The 14127-nt window shown below is 41.5% G+C and overlaps 1 protein-coding gene across 4 annotated transcripts; it reads right to left on the bottom strand.

Moving 5' to 3' along the window:
- Positions 1-10: 10 nt before the first annotated feature.
- Positions 11-10384, bottom strand: bhlha15 (basic helix-loop-helix family, member a15). 4 transcript variants are annotated; one of them, XM_026178998.1, is made up of 6 exons: positions 10288-10384; positions 10053-10152; positions 7246-7925; positions 7002-7095; positions 6157-6348; positions 11-1288 (listed from the first exon to the last, which is right to left on the bottom strand). In XM_026178998.1, the coding sequence occupies exon 6, from the start codon at positions 1237-1239 to the stop codon at positions 688-690; it is 552 nt and encodes a 183-aa protein (XP_026034783.1). In that variant the 5' UTR covers positions 1240-1288; positions 6157-6348; positions 7002-7095; positions 7246-7925; positions 10053-10152; positions 10288-10384; the 3' UTR covers positions 11-687. The 4 variants fall into 4 exon arrangements, with proteins under 4 accessions (XP_026034783.1, XP_026034782.1, XP_026034781.1 ...); XM_026178996.1 differs by lacking the exons at positions 11-1288; positions 10288-10384 and adding an exon at positions 5238-5992 and having other exon boundaries at positions 10053-10206; XM_026178995.1 differs by lacking the exons at positions 11-1288; positions 10053-10152; positions 10288-10384 and adding an exon at positions 5238-5992 and having other exon boundaries at positions 7246-8234.
- Between the last annotated feature and the right edge of the window lie 3743 nt (positions 10385-14127).

The raw sequence follows: 14127 nt of genomic DNA, 5'->3' as shown, positions 1-14127 counted from the left end.
CCCCCGTTATGATGTTTCACACAAAGTTTGCAGCTTAAACACACATGGAAACACAGCAGGGAGAGGGGATAAGCAAGTAACATACACGTTAAATAGCATCTGTGCCTTTAAGAACTCTTCTGTGTGCAGAAGAAGAGGAAAGAGCTACGCGTTCAGATCAAGGGTGGATTATCATTGTGAGCGCTTTCTTGCAACAACACCTCAATATTTAAGCCTTCTGCTTGGTTGTCTTTCTTTCATGGATGCAACAGTTATGGCTCGAGGTTACACTGAGCAGGTTTCTCAAGAGTCGATACAAGAAGATGGCAAGATAACACAAAAGAGAACAATCCCCTTCCCCAGTTTAAACCACAACACGCAAGAAGAAGAAGGAAAAAAAACATGAGGGTGAAAAAAAAGCAGCCCTTCTTTCCTGGGCACATACATTACACAACTATGGTCCATTTGGTTTCACTTTCCAGTCTGCATTCTTCATGTCTGCTGTATAAAATCCTTCCATATTTTGCATGGAGTTCTGCACAGCTCACCTCTTGCTAGCATTTATTAGAGGTCTATGATCTGGGGGGGGGAGCCCACTTCCTACAGAAAACACAGCTGAACGTCTCTAAGAGTGTGACTGTAGGAAGTGGGTAATGTTTGATTTGTCCAGCCCTCCTCCTGGTGGCTCCCCTTGCTTTAATCTTACTGTTAGCTTTGCTGGCTGAAGCTATGCATACTGGTGAGGTATTGGGTGAGACCTTCCTCCCCCTCTTCCTCCAGGTGCTGCTGGTAGCACTGGAGGAGCTTGGCAGCGCTGGCCTCTGAAGGGACCCCGCCAGCAGGCAGGCAGCCCCCTGACATATCCAGGATGATGGTGGTCAAAGCTTTGATGTAATTCTTAGCCAGGGTCAGCGTTTCGATCTTGGACAGCTTCTTCTCGGTTTTCACATGCGGGATGGCCTCGCGCAGTGCTTGGAAGGCGTTGTTGAGTTTGTGCATGCGCTGGCGTTCCCTTTCGTTGCTTTCCAGTCGACGGATGCTGCGCTCTTTGGTGCTGGAGCCGTGCTTGCGTCGCCGGCCTCCTCCCTGCCTCTTGCCATTGCCGCTCCTCAGAGAGCCCCTCCAGGAGCCACGGATCCGGACCGAGGCCTCTGAGCCTTCCTGCTCACTGGAGCCCGGCTCTGTGTCTGGCTCGAATTCCGGCTCCGGGTCGGACCAGGTCCTTCTGGATGGCTTCACAGCCTTCCCTTTGGATTTCATCTTGCTACTCCCCTTATCTCTGACAGAACAGATCTCAGGTTCAACAAACCTGGAAGACAAGATAGGAGTGTTAAGGACAAGAAAAAAAGGATATAAAGTGGCCCGCTTCATAGTTTTCCTTCAGTCAGCTCCAGTTTAAACAACTTGGCATCCTGTTGTATCTAATCAGACTTTTGCAGTGTGAAAACTCCATGATGTTGGTCTGTTACTCCACACTTCTTACCCCACAGTTCAGAGATAATACCCATGTCAAGGTTACACTCACAAAAACAGACCTGGCAGCTCACAGCAACAGCAAAGCTTTTTAACTTCACTTTAACTCACTGCATAGTTTGGTTTCACATAATAAGACTAAACCATCAGCTCCTAAACTTATTTAAGAAGAGGTTCTATTACTATTATATATTTTAAATGTGAATTTACAAACAGTGACAGTTTAAACTATACTATCACACGCTGTCAGATAAAGCTGTTTTACATAGATAAGTACGCACAATAAAAAAAAACGTGTATGTCTCCATCATCGTCATTATTTCCCTAACCTCAGCTTAATCACACCAACGGCAGTGCTGTGACCGATATGAAGATGAGCAGACACAAGTCAAATTCACTCACAACACAAATGGAAGGGAACTAAAAGCCTTACCTGGGAAATTATACTAATATTCTCCTTCCTGTTTCTTTTTACAGAAAAGGCGTCAGCATGCAGCCGGACATGATCAGCGACATAAAGTCAATTAAAGGAGCAGTGGGAATGAAGGAGCGCGAGAGCAGCACATCAGCGCGAGGCTCACAGATAACTGTCACACGTGAACGGCTACCTGTTGCTAACAGATGTACACGTCGCGCTGTTCAGCCAATCAGAGAGACAGCCCTTTCCCCCGCTAGCTCCGCCCTCAACCCTAAACCTCCCAACAACCTGCTGCTGTTGCTGCAGAAAGCCACAGATGTGCAAGAATTATACTGAACTTACATTTATACTAGGATGTTTTTGATTTTGATTTTTGGGGGATTCAGATTAACTTTGGCTCCCACTAATGTTTTCCAACGATACTTAGTAGTTGGTGGAAGCAGCATTCAAATCCAGGGATCATCTTATATAGACATGGTTAGGGAGACAGATCTAAGTGTCCTGCAGGCTGTGTGCTTTAATATCTGTGCTGTTCATTTGAGAAAAAGCACAAATAGCAGTCAGAACACGACTATTCAGTTCAGAAAGTGAAATACGTGGAGTACTTTTATAAAATATTAACTAAATAATTGGTTGAATATGCGTACTTACCATTCACAAGTTCCAGCTGACATTTGCATAGATTCTGAGAACAGTGAAAATTTGTGTGCAGTAGTTCAGTGATGAAAAAAAATATTTAATTGAAACCCTTTCAGTGTTAGTTTGGCCAGTTTACCTGGTGAATTAGGAATATTCTGATGTGATATTTTTGCGTTTCCTGCTTCCCATTTCTAGAAAGTGTAGTCGTTTTGCAGTTGACAAGCAAAATGTTAAGGATTTACTGGCTAACTAATGTAACTGAGGAGTTTTACTTTACTGTATTTCATTTAAAAAAACAATTAAGGCAATATAATGAGATTGCAGTGGTGGAATTGAGTGGTATGGTCTAATATTTTAAAAACCCTTACAAAAACTGCTCTTTTTTCCATACTGATATGCTGATAACACGCTCAGCAACAGCATTTCCAACTGTGAAATGCTTTTTTATTCATACACGTGAATGCAAGTAAACCTTCTTCTTTTTCTGTTAAGCTGCAGACGTGCTCTTACCTTTAAGACAACTGTAGTAAAGTTAGTTCGTCTGAACAGTTAACATATTTTCCATTGTGACTTATCACCTTCTGCTGCTTCATTTGAATACAGTCCTCCAGGCTACAGCTGAATGTAGGCCTCGTTTAAACTTTGCTCCAATATTTGCTTTTCAACAGACAAACTTTTTGAGCTGCATTTTTTGCATTACATTACTTCTGATGGACAGCCTCAGGCCACTAGAAAACTAAAAAAAACACACACATTACAAAAAACATGCCATAAAAGAAAAGCAGAACAACTGCAATTATTAACACGCTCCTTCTTCACATGGAAATGTGATCTGCAGTAATCCAACTGTTTAACTTGGCAGCCTAATGCAGCTGTTGGCAGTTGGGATTACCTTATGTTGTGGTAGCAAGACTACAAAGACAGGGAGGAGTCACTACGGTGAGGTATACTGACTGTTCATCAGTGACTGCATTTGCAGTGTCTGCAAACATCTGGAAGATTATTGACAAACCCTGATGGTTTTCAATTCCACATTTTGCTTCAGTGACACATATACACAGGCAGAGAGACTCACAAGGTTAAATGATTGCAGTTATGCTATCGCAGTGCATAGATACTGGATGTTTATATATCAGGTGATGATTCCTCATTTGGGTAGGTAGGAATACATAAAAATTTAAAACGATGTTGGGGAAGGGCTTAAAGTAATGGGGCAATGGGCTTGTCGCTTCAAGCTACCTGCTTTTAACATTTGAGTTTTGGTGTTTTGAAATTCAATGTGGCGAATGAGAGGTGACTCTGACTGTGAATCTGAGACACAGTGCAGGCTCGTGGGATAGCAATTTGTCAGTCATAAGACTGACCCTGCTTTATCCTCCCTTTCGACTCTAAAGGCACCCATAATTTCCAGAATTAACATCACGTTTGATTTGGGGAGGTCTGAAGCTAGTGATGGAGAACATAATCTGATTAGAAAGGTGTTTACTGAGTTCAAAGGTCAGGAGTGCCCGAGGGCTGTTTTCTCATAGACTTCTACAGTATCAGCACAGTATTCAACAGTATCTATCTTTTAGAAACCACAGGAGTTGCTCCTGACTGGCCTCCACATATGTGGACATCATATTTTGGGTTATTTAGACCAAAATACTAAATTTTGCTCTACAAGGGCCTGATATCTTGGCTCTTATTTTTCTTAAAAACAAAAATAAGGTAAAAAATCCCCAATCAGCCCAAATATCAAAGAGAAATTAAAAATGTGTGCCGTGGAAGAGTTCGGGTCTTAGGAGGTTAAGACACATCCACATTGGCCTCACTTTTCAGATCTGGACACTATGAACCAGTTATGCGTTCATAGCTTTGTGTGCTTATTCTTACTATATGGCCTACACACTCACAAGACCTAAACAATGGTGTTGCTGTTTGTGACGAAACAAATCTCTAGAAAACATACAAAACCTCATGTCTATACACAGAAACCACACTGCTTCATGGCAGTTGGCCACTACATTTTTTCTATTCAACAAGTTAATGGCTAATGGATTTCTTATTATTTTAGTTACTCCCTTTAGGGGTCACAGTGGATTATCAGCCTCTATCTCACTCTATTTCTATCATCCACCTTGGTCACTTCAACCCACTACTTGTCTTCCTTTTCTCCATCCATGAATCTTCTCTGAGGTCTTCCTCCTTTCCTCCTGCCTGGGAGCTTCATCTTCAACATCTTTGGTCCAATCTTTCCTCTGCACATGCCCAAACCATCTCAGCCTCACCTCTCTAACTTTTTCTCCAAACCTCTTAGTCTGAGCATTAACAACATTAGCACAGTGTTGGGATGTCACAGACACAGCAACGTTACAGGTGTGAAGCTCCCAGCTTTTAGAAGCAAACACTTCCAGCGTTTGATGCCCTTGAGCAGCTTGTGTGCGTTTGTGTGTGTGTGTGTACTTCTATTACTCGTGTTGTGGGAACATAAACCTGTTTACACAGTCACACAGTGGGGACTCGCCTCCCACATAAGGACAAAAGCCCCAAAAGTCCACATAATGTCAATCATTAGAGGATATTTAGGAGGACGCTTGGCTTAAGGTTACTATAAGTCTCATATAAATGAATATAAATGAATGGGATTTATTTTGATATCTTCTAAAGTGTGTGTGTGTGTGTGTGTGTGTGTGTGTGTGTGTGTGTGTGTGTGTGTGTGTGTGTGTGTGTGTGTGTGTGTGTGTGTGTGTGTGTGTTTGTGAACAGTAAGACAGGTCCTGCCAGGTTTCCTTCCCTCCTCAGCTACATTGTATCTAATCAACCAAACCTTGCTGAAGTTGCCTCTGTGGAAATATTATCTTTGCGCTTTAGTGTGCACAGTTTCTGCCTCCATTGGCCCTAAGGCTTACACTGTTTATTTTACCACAGCCGCTGATATGTTCTGAGCTCAACACACTTCAGTAATGAGGCAAGCAAACAGGGCCCCCGCAAGCATGCTCTGTTTGAGCAAAACAAACCATATAAACAACATATTTTCTTCAACACCAACATTAGCCTGAAAACTACAGCAATTTAAAGATAAAGTGCGACTGCAGAAGCACACAGGAGTTTGTTAAACACACGTAAGTTTCTGTTTCTGTTTCCTACATCGAGTCCAAGGACGCAACCTGGCATAAAGAGTAGCTTCCAAAGCAGTTTGCAGCTGGAAAGGCACCAGCACTCTTATGCAACTCTTATTTACCGTTATTTGACATCATGGGCAGTAATCTTGTCATACCAACAACTGTGAAAACTGAATGCGCTGTCAGAGAGTCCTGCTCGGCTGTGATGTCATGAATGGCAAGTGCGCTGAATCTATTTGGAGCAAAGACGGAGTGAAAAAAAAGCTATTAAAATCCCTGACTCATCATAAAAGGGGGAGGGCGGGTAGGAGATGAGTTAGGGTGAAGAGGAGAGATCTGGACGGTTAGTCAGTTTTTCCATTAGGCCAAGGCTGGCTCTCTGAAAGAAAAACAAGTGTGGATGTCACATTAGGCCATGGCGACAGTGAGATGGCCTTAGGCTGAAGGCAGACATTCTGATAGAAAGGCTGTCTTTACTTTACCACGTTTCATAAAAATCACCACATGCAGCTCAGTATGTGTGTGCATTTGCGTGTCACTCACCCTTATCTCACTCGAGGTCGGACTCAGTGACATAGGTGAGGAAAAGGCAGGTTTGGGGTAGACAGCCATTCTCTGGTCTGGACTGGGCAGTCCGGTTATGTGTCTGCAGTAGGCTGTAGGGATGAGAGTGCCCGTCATACTGAAAATGGCAGCTCTTCTCCAAAGCCGAGAAGTCATCCTCCCATTCGAAGGCTGCACGCAAAACCAACCACATGTATAATTAGCCACACTGACAACTGTGTGATATCCTGCAGTGCACGGTGCAACCCTTGGTCTTTTTACATTGTCATAAGCCTTTTGTTTGATACAGATAAAAAGATAAAACTGTTAATAACACTGCCAAATATTATTTAGAATTATACTGCTGTTGCTGATGGTGATAACATCACCATCATATTTTATGAGCTCATTGTTCCATCTCTCTGTAAATAAAAAGGAAAAAGTAATGTAAAAAAAAAAAACACAGTAACTTCAGTGTAGCATTACTTCAGTCAAACTGATGACATGGCTGATACCCTTATCTCCGTCAAATTGATAACTGTCATGTACGTCAGCCTTTCTACAGCTTCATCTGCAAGCCACTTTGCAACCCACCTCGAGCCCAGCTCCTTCTTTTCATGCCGACCCCAATTTTGTTGCTATGGATACCTGCAATAGTGAGGTATTGCTACTGCTCTCTCTGGCTCAGCTTTACATGATGATACTACTAAATATAAATTACAGCATGAATGAATGTGTTAAGTAAAAGTGCAATATGTTTCACTGGTACAGTGTGTGTTTTGCTCTTTTTCTAAATAATGGCATACAATCTACAAAATCACTTGTGTAATTCTTGAAGACATTACCATTATCTTCTAATGTGACGCCTGGCAGGTTGGAGGAATAGCTGCTCATCAGAGACGTGTAAGACTCAAAGTGCATGTCCAGAGTTGGACTCTCCTAAGAATAAACAGGAAGTATTCAGTATTCAGTAACATGGTTGAAACAGTCCTGTTAAAAACATTTAATAAACACATTATTAGCTACAAAAAGATAAAAAGCCTCAAAATGCATTAAAATAAAGGTTAAAGTAGAACAGGAAATCAGTACCTGATCAAACAGGTAGACAATGACATCATCATCAAATGACACACTCTTCCTTATTTTCACTTTCCTGTCCCGTCCACATGATTCTCCTGGATGATTGTAGTTTTGAGAGGATGTTGGAAGTCTTCTTTGGTTGGCAGTATTTAAATTGTCTCTGTCAACATTTTCCCTCTGGTCATTCTCAGAGTTAGTGTTCGGACAGAAGGGGCATTGGGCAGTGGAGCTTTTCATAGCTGTCGTATTGTTGTTGTCACTGATAAGACAATCACTATTCCCAAGAAAAGTATTGCAATTCTGCAAGGAGTAAATGTCATTAAAAAGTTGTGCTGGCATACAGTCATCGCTGAAACTGATAAACTTATTGTGGTGATCTTGGCGGGCGGCCATATTGAAATTTTTTGTGTTAAAACTGTGTCCCACACATTTAAACTAAGTCTTGTCCAAGTGGGGAATCTGTACCAAAAAGATCAAGCAAAGCAAACGCTAGTTGCTTGATCCGTCGGCGCTGGCGACAGAGGGAGAAGGATGATGATGCTGTTACCAAGCTTGATCTGGAGTCAGTGTTCCTCCACGGTTTACAGGTTGAGCAGCATCTTTGAAAGCAGAAGCAGGTGACTGGTAGTCCCTCCTCGTCATCCTGTATCATCTGACCTGAGGACATCCACAAATGAAGCTCTTCATCCCTGTATGAATGATTCACAATGACTCAAACAGCTTCACCTCAAACTAATTAACGCACTAACCTACTGTCTGACCACCTACATGTGTTTCTTGCCTTGGTGTTGTCGTGGTGATGTTTGTGCTCTCAGCATATTCACAGATTGGCAAATACTTCAATGAATACAGAGATAATACAAATTATATTAAAATAAAATTCATTATGTAGGCCAATACACTCACTATGTTATAGTTATAATTAAAAAAAAACCCAATCTATATAGAATATAATTTTACTGTTTGCTCATTTTCTAAATTCTTGTAGCCAAACTGATTTTACCAGCTACAGAGTACCAATGTTTGTTCCACTTATTTACAGGTTTATTTACCTAAGAATGTATTTATTTACCTTGAGAATCTTAAAAAGCATATAGTGAAATGATAGTTGGGAGTGGAACAATTTATTATATTTTGTACATTTAGCATACACTAAATCCAGACATGTGACTAATGAAAGAAAGAATCTTGAACTTGTGACTCCCTAAGTTCTACTTGGAGTATTAGAGGGAGGGGGCACTGCAAATCATCATAAAGTGATTTACCTTTATCCTATGATGTAATATTTCTATCCTATTAGAAGACTTTACACTCCTACATAGCACCTACTTGAGGTGGTGCATTGATTTAAATACAGAAGTTTCACCCTTGCAAATATTTTTGCAAGGAAGCACCCCCCCCCCCCCCCCCCCCCAAATTCATGCAGCATGACCAAAGATTTGATTCTGCAGTCATGACAGAATAAAGATGGGAAGAAAGAAGTAGTGTGAGGACCAAGCTACAACACGCATGCCTTTATTTACACCTCCAAATAAGTCCATATAACAACATTGGACCGTCACTGCAGTCCAGTAGGGTTGGAGAGGCATGTAGCAAAGGAAGAGTCTGAAAATTATGTGAATAACATGTTTGAAGTCATCAGATTTTTATTATTAATCCTTTATTTATCCAGGTAAAAAATCTCATTGAGATTAAAAATCTCATTTCCAAGAGAGACCTGGCATCATGGCAACAAAAGTCACATACCACATAGGTATATAACATTTAAAACAAATGTCAACCCAAGATCTCACTTGAGAGACTGGTGGCTTCTTTTTCTTTCTTTTTTTTTTAAAGAATGGCGCACTGTCGTTCCTGAATAGTTCGAGAAACAAAGAAAATCAATTGCAAGGAACAATGAGGCTGTTCTGGAGGTCATGCTGGTACACTTAATATTGGGTTTTCCTTTAATATGTCACCAATCTCCACAGTTTCATCACCTATCACCTAACGGTGTTGATGGCACATGCCAGTTAAAATTAAGTAGTCAGTGCTCAGGCTCAAATTGCCTTTTAAAAATTATGCCCCAGTAGCTTAAATATTGAAATGGACTTTTTATCGCCTGGCCAAAAACATTTGGATGTTGATGGTGTGAGAATGGAACCTGTCGCAATTTTAAAAATATGACTAAAAATGACATGCATGCTTTTTCTAATTAGGATTCTCTTTTGCGTCTCCTCTAAATACAATTCCTTGGCAGTGTCAGCTTATTAAGGGTTCAGTTGCGGTACCCAGACATCCATTCAGTGTCTCTCAATAACAGGATGTGCTGAAACTGATTTGTCAGCCTTTGCCCGTTGGCTGAAGCAGCAACCGCAGATGCACGCATGCACACAAACACGTACATTATTTGAACACTCACTCCTGAGCCTGAATAAATATCGAAGCCCATCCGTCCACGGAGACAAAGACGCAATAGGAAACTTTCACCGCTCTGCAGTAACCAAGCAACCACTGGATGAGTGACTCAGGAAAGGAAGAGAGGAGCTGACTCACAGCAGCTGTGACGTAAACGATGTGAAAAGACACACACACACTCTCATGGTCGCACACACACGTATGCAGCAGGCCGTAAAGCCTGTAATCTGCCCTGTTTCGGGTAAATTAACACCTCACTGTGTAACAGGTGGACAGACTCGGGATAAGATTATAAAACTTCCAACCAGCCAAACCATGAACAGATACCTCAGTAAGAAAAGGAAAACACTGCACATTACACCCTTAGTGTCTCCAATTACTACACAGACTCCAAGGCATTATTAAAAAGCAAATGATACCTTTTCCTTATTCCTTTGTTAGTGCATTTCCTCTTAGAAAGCAAGTTTAAACTATCCAATGAAATCACCAGTGCGGCTCCACCCCCGAAATGTTTTAACTCTGTAAAAATAAAGAGAAGAACCTGTTTATCAATTTATATGCGTTGCTGCATCATGACACTGCATAATGTGTTGCACCATAATCTCTGAGCAGCAGCAGCAGGCATGCACAGTACCAGCACATGTCTTTTCTTACCTTGCATTCAGTCGGCCCAAGTAAGTCCCCTGATTTTAATGCATTGCAGGAACCTTATCGAGGAAAAAACAAGAGAGATAAGCTAAGCATACTGAGACGAGAGAGAGAGAGAGAGAAGAGACGGAGAGATGCACAGAAAAGCAGTTGGTGGGGGTTGGATGTGCAGTACACTCTTCCGGGAGAATTCCCGGCAGCAGAGTGCAGGACGGGGATCAATAACTTATCCCGTCTAATGTAACACATCTGTCCTTGCTGATGGAGAATAGCAGCAGAGTGAATGTCACAGTGACATGTAGACTTATAGAAAATCTGTGATACTTTGTGGCTGTTACATTATTCTCAAAGATGTTACAGCATAAAATATGTAAACACGTGTGTGTTGGCAGCATTTCTTTACACTTTAAAATAAAACGATAAAGCATTTCTTTATGTTTTCCTAGGGAAATGGAAAATGGGTGCAATGATTTGTTGAATTATGTGCAAACATATATGGAGAAACAGTACATAAAGAGCCTTTTGTTCTGTCCTCTGTCGAGATGATCCCACAATGCTTGAATAATGTTGATGTCCAGGCTCTGAGGATGCCAATTCATTTTTTTGTCCAGGTGCGCCTTTAATGCACTGGCAAGGTTTTTGCAACCACTGTCATGTTGAAAAACGAAACTATGAAACTGTTGTCAGTCAAACTCTTCTAAGATGTATTACAGTATTGAATAGTGGATCAAAACCTGACGGTACTTTTATATGTTCACAGTTACACAACTTTTAACAAGACCCTCAACATCACTGGCAAAAAGCAAAAAACGCAACTCCAAACCATCACAGTGTTTTCACGTGGTTGTACCTCTCACTTTCCTCTCTCCTGAAAAAGAGCAGTGCAGCATTTTCCAAGATTTACATGAGAAGTAATTTTGTGACACACTACACTGCTGACATGCACACAAAGTAGGGCAAGTCAAATCTCAGAAGTAGAACCATTTACAGCTTAACCTTAATATTTGCATATTTGCCAACAAAAGTGTTTCCCTTGAAAAAGGAGTTTCAAATAAAAACACAACATGACCAAAAGATAACTTCATGCATTAGAATAAAGTGTCCAGTTTGTGTCTGACCTGCTGAAGATAAAAAAAAAACCTGTCTCCTTAGCAGTGATCCTAAGAGTATATATTCCACGCATTTGTAAGGCCAAATACTTGGAAAGACCCCGACAGTCTCATGAGTATTGTTTCAACAATGAATAGCGCTCCCTCTAGAGGTTGGAAGCAGAATAGCAGGCAGTTTTAGGAGCCGTTCCTACTGAAAACTGGAGACCTGGCATAAAAAATAAATACATTCAAACCCCGATATGAAATACACTTCCTACTTTATACATATTAGACTGCTAATGTTGCTGTAGGCTATAATATGTTTCACCTAAAGATGGAAATAATATTAAAGCTGCTTCTGCTGGATCATTGCAGCTATAAATAATATGTTTACCACAGCTGTTGACACTGCTTCTGCACATTGTTCCCCTTTTTTTCTGGTTTTACTTTTTATTATCACCATACAGCTTTTCTGTTGACTTAGTCCTCCCCTTGGCAACAAAATCACTGATGCTGGAGTTCTGCTTTACACACCCAGACAGCATCAGGATGTTGTTCCCAGGAGGAAACAGCATTCACCATTCAGTCCATCTCTGCTTTTCAATAGGAAAAAAAAAGGATGTGAACCAAGCCAAAGAGACGGACAGATGGTGTTTCCATACAGAATCCATCCTTTTTGCTTATTGCCAAACTCCTCCTTCCGCTCATTTCACCAGTGTAGAGTCGTCTTCCCGGGAATCATGTCGCACGGCAACCTTCATCCATATCAGGTCAGCCAGGGCACCCTGACTGCTTACAGTACAGTGTTTCAGTACAGTCAACGTTTTATTTGACTGGACTTAGCAGTACATATGAGAATGTGATGGAGTGGCAGAGCTGAAAGCCTTCTCACTGGCACAAAATGCGAGCTTGTTCCGCTCTATTTCACGTTCTATTTTCACATTGGAGCAATGATAAATGTGTCCTGTCTGAGTTTCCCATAATCAGATATGTCGACAGCTTCTGCATCCAAATGTCAGATGTATGATGCAGCTTTAGTTTCGATCAAACAGGAAGAAGGCCGGTAGCTGTATTTTATTATTTGCTGTAGTTTATTATTTCTCTAAAGTACTGGAGAAGTGATGATAGTCAAGCTGGCTTATTTTGGGCCAACTCATCATGGCACAACCTGTGACATCGTTTGGAGCAGGCATCAAGAAGTGAAGGAAAGGAAAGACAAGAATTAGAACTGTGTTAAGCTCAAAAGGGGGGACACAGTACAACACTGACTTGACACATGTGACTTGAAGAGCTTTTGAAATTCATAATTGGCTAGTTTGGACTGGCTTTGGGTCACCGCTCCAATTGAGTTGTAAGGAGCACAGTGCATGCCAAGAGATCTGTGCGACTATCCTTTTACACTGTAGGCGCAGAATCATCATATTCAGCCGGCAGACGGCAAGTGACACCAAACAATCCGTGAGAGGAGGGTAATTGGAGATCACTGGGCTTATTCTGAGCGTGCCAAGTACACGGTGCTCAAGACCCCTGAGAGAAACATATGGAGCTCCAGTCCCTAAAGCCACTGTCTTGGCAGCTGTGGAATGAGACACGGCAAAGCACTGTGGGTAATGTACAGCAGCATCCAGTAAGAATGCCGCTGGTGCTCTTTGCAGCCTTTATTTGGACACGGCTCGGTCTCATGGGCGCAGATGAGAGAAGCTGAGAGGGAGTGAAATGCTACACTAAAAAAACATCATAAAACGTAATAAATATGTCACCCTGTTGGTTTAAGGTGTGCAGTCCTAGCAGTAATAAAACTGTAACATCCTCTTTTTTTGGAAAACTGTTTGAAGGAAAAGCCGGTGTGCCAGCTCTGCATCTGTGAAATGAATGACTAAGCTGCTTCGCATCAGCTGTACAGTGCACAGCTCCCTTTGCAGAGAGAAAATATTTTAATAGTGGCTTTTATATGAACACATGAGTGTGTAATCTGTCTCAGATCATAGGCCCTCTGTTGACAGCAGTACACCTGCTCTTCCAGATCTCTGAGAACACTGCCAGTCTGTCTGAACTAGCCAGTGCCAGGGGGCATACTGCATTGGGGAAGGCGTGACTGTGTGTTTGAATAAAAAAGAAGCGGACAGACAGATATAGGATCAGACAGGAGTGTATGAGAAGCTCGGATCTTTGTCAGCTGGGTAGGGATGAGGTGGAGTTGGGTGGGATCTATCTGAACTCATTCTTTGGTGATATGAGGACATAAAGTGTAATATATTAGTCTAAAAACTGTAGGCTACTTCAAGAATGACTTGCACAGGATGGGAAATGTGAATCATTTTAATATATCCATACTTTAATTAGATATTTAAGCCACGAGCCCATTATTGTTCTATTTTGGGCATGTCAAACATTTGGCCTCCAATCTGATACCCAAATCTGGCTCTAGCTTTTTCAGTAAATTTAAACATTTGTTTATGCCATTTTAAGCTCAAATAGTTGAGATATTTCTTTCGTTTACTACAGAAGCATTTCTTTCTCATGTAGAAAAACTGGTGTATACTGTTGAAACTGAACCGCTTTATCTCATATTAAGATCTCTGACAGATTAAATGTGTGATTAAACTTGTTTGCACTGAAAGCAGGGGGGTTTCGCCGATCTGGCCCACTTAAGGTCAAAAGTGGCGCATGGTGCAGAATTGCTTTGACATCCCTGTTCTACTTCCTTGGGATTACTAATTAGACCTGGCCTCTGAATTTGACTCCATAACCACTA

The sequence above is a fragment of the Astatotilapia calliptera genome, chromosome 8 (assembly GCF_900246225.1).
Source record: "Astatotilapia calliptera chromosome 8, fAstCal1.2, whole genome shotgun sequence".
In the NCBI taxonomy this organism is placed as follows: domain Eukaryota; kingdom Metazoa; phylum Chordata; class Actinopteri; order Cichliformes; family Cichlidae; genus Astatotilapia; species Astatotilapia calliptera.
This window is presented reverse-complemented; position numbering and strand designations above follow the sequence as displayed.

Excerpts from the sequence above, each read along its gene's own strand:
- bhlha15 (XM_026178996.1), bottom strand. The coding sequence starts at position 7,629 with ATGGCCGCCCGCCAAGATCACCACAATAAGTTTATCAGTTTCAGCGAT. Across the intron at positions 7,096-7,245 it reads TTGTCTACCTGTTTGATCAG|GAGAGTCCAACTCTGGACAT; the intron begins GTACTGATTTCC and ends GTTTATTCTTAG. Across the intron at positions 6,349-7,001 it reads CGTCACATTAGAAGATAATG|CCTTCGAATGGGAGGATGAC; the intron begins GTAATGTCTTCA and ends TTTTGCGTGCAG.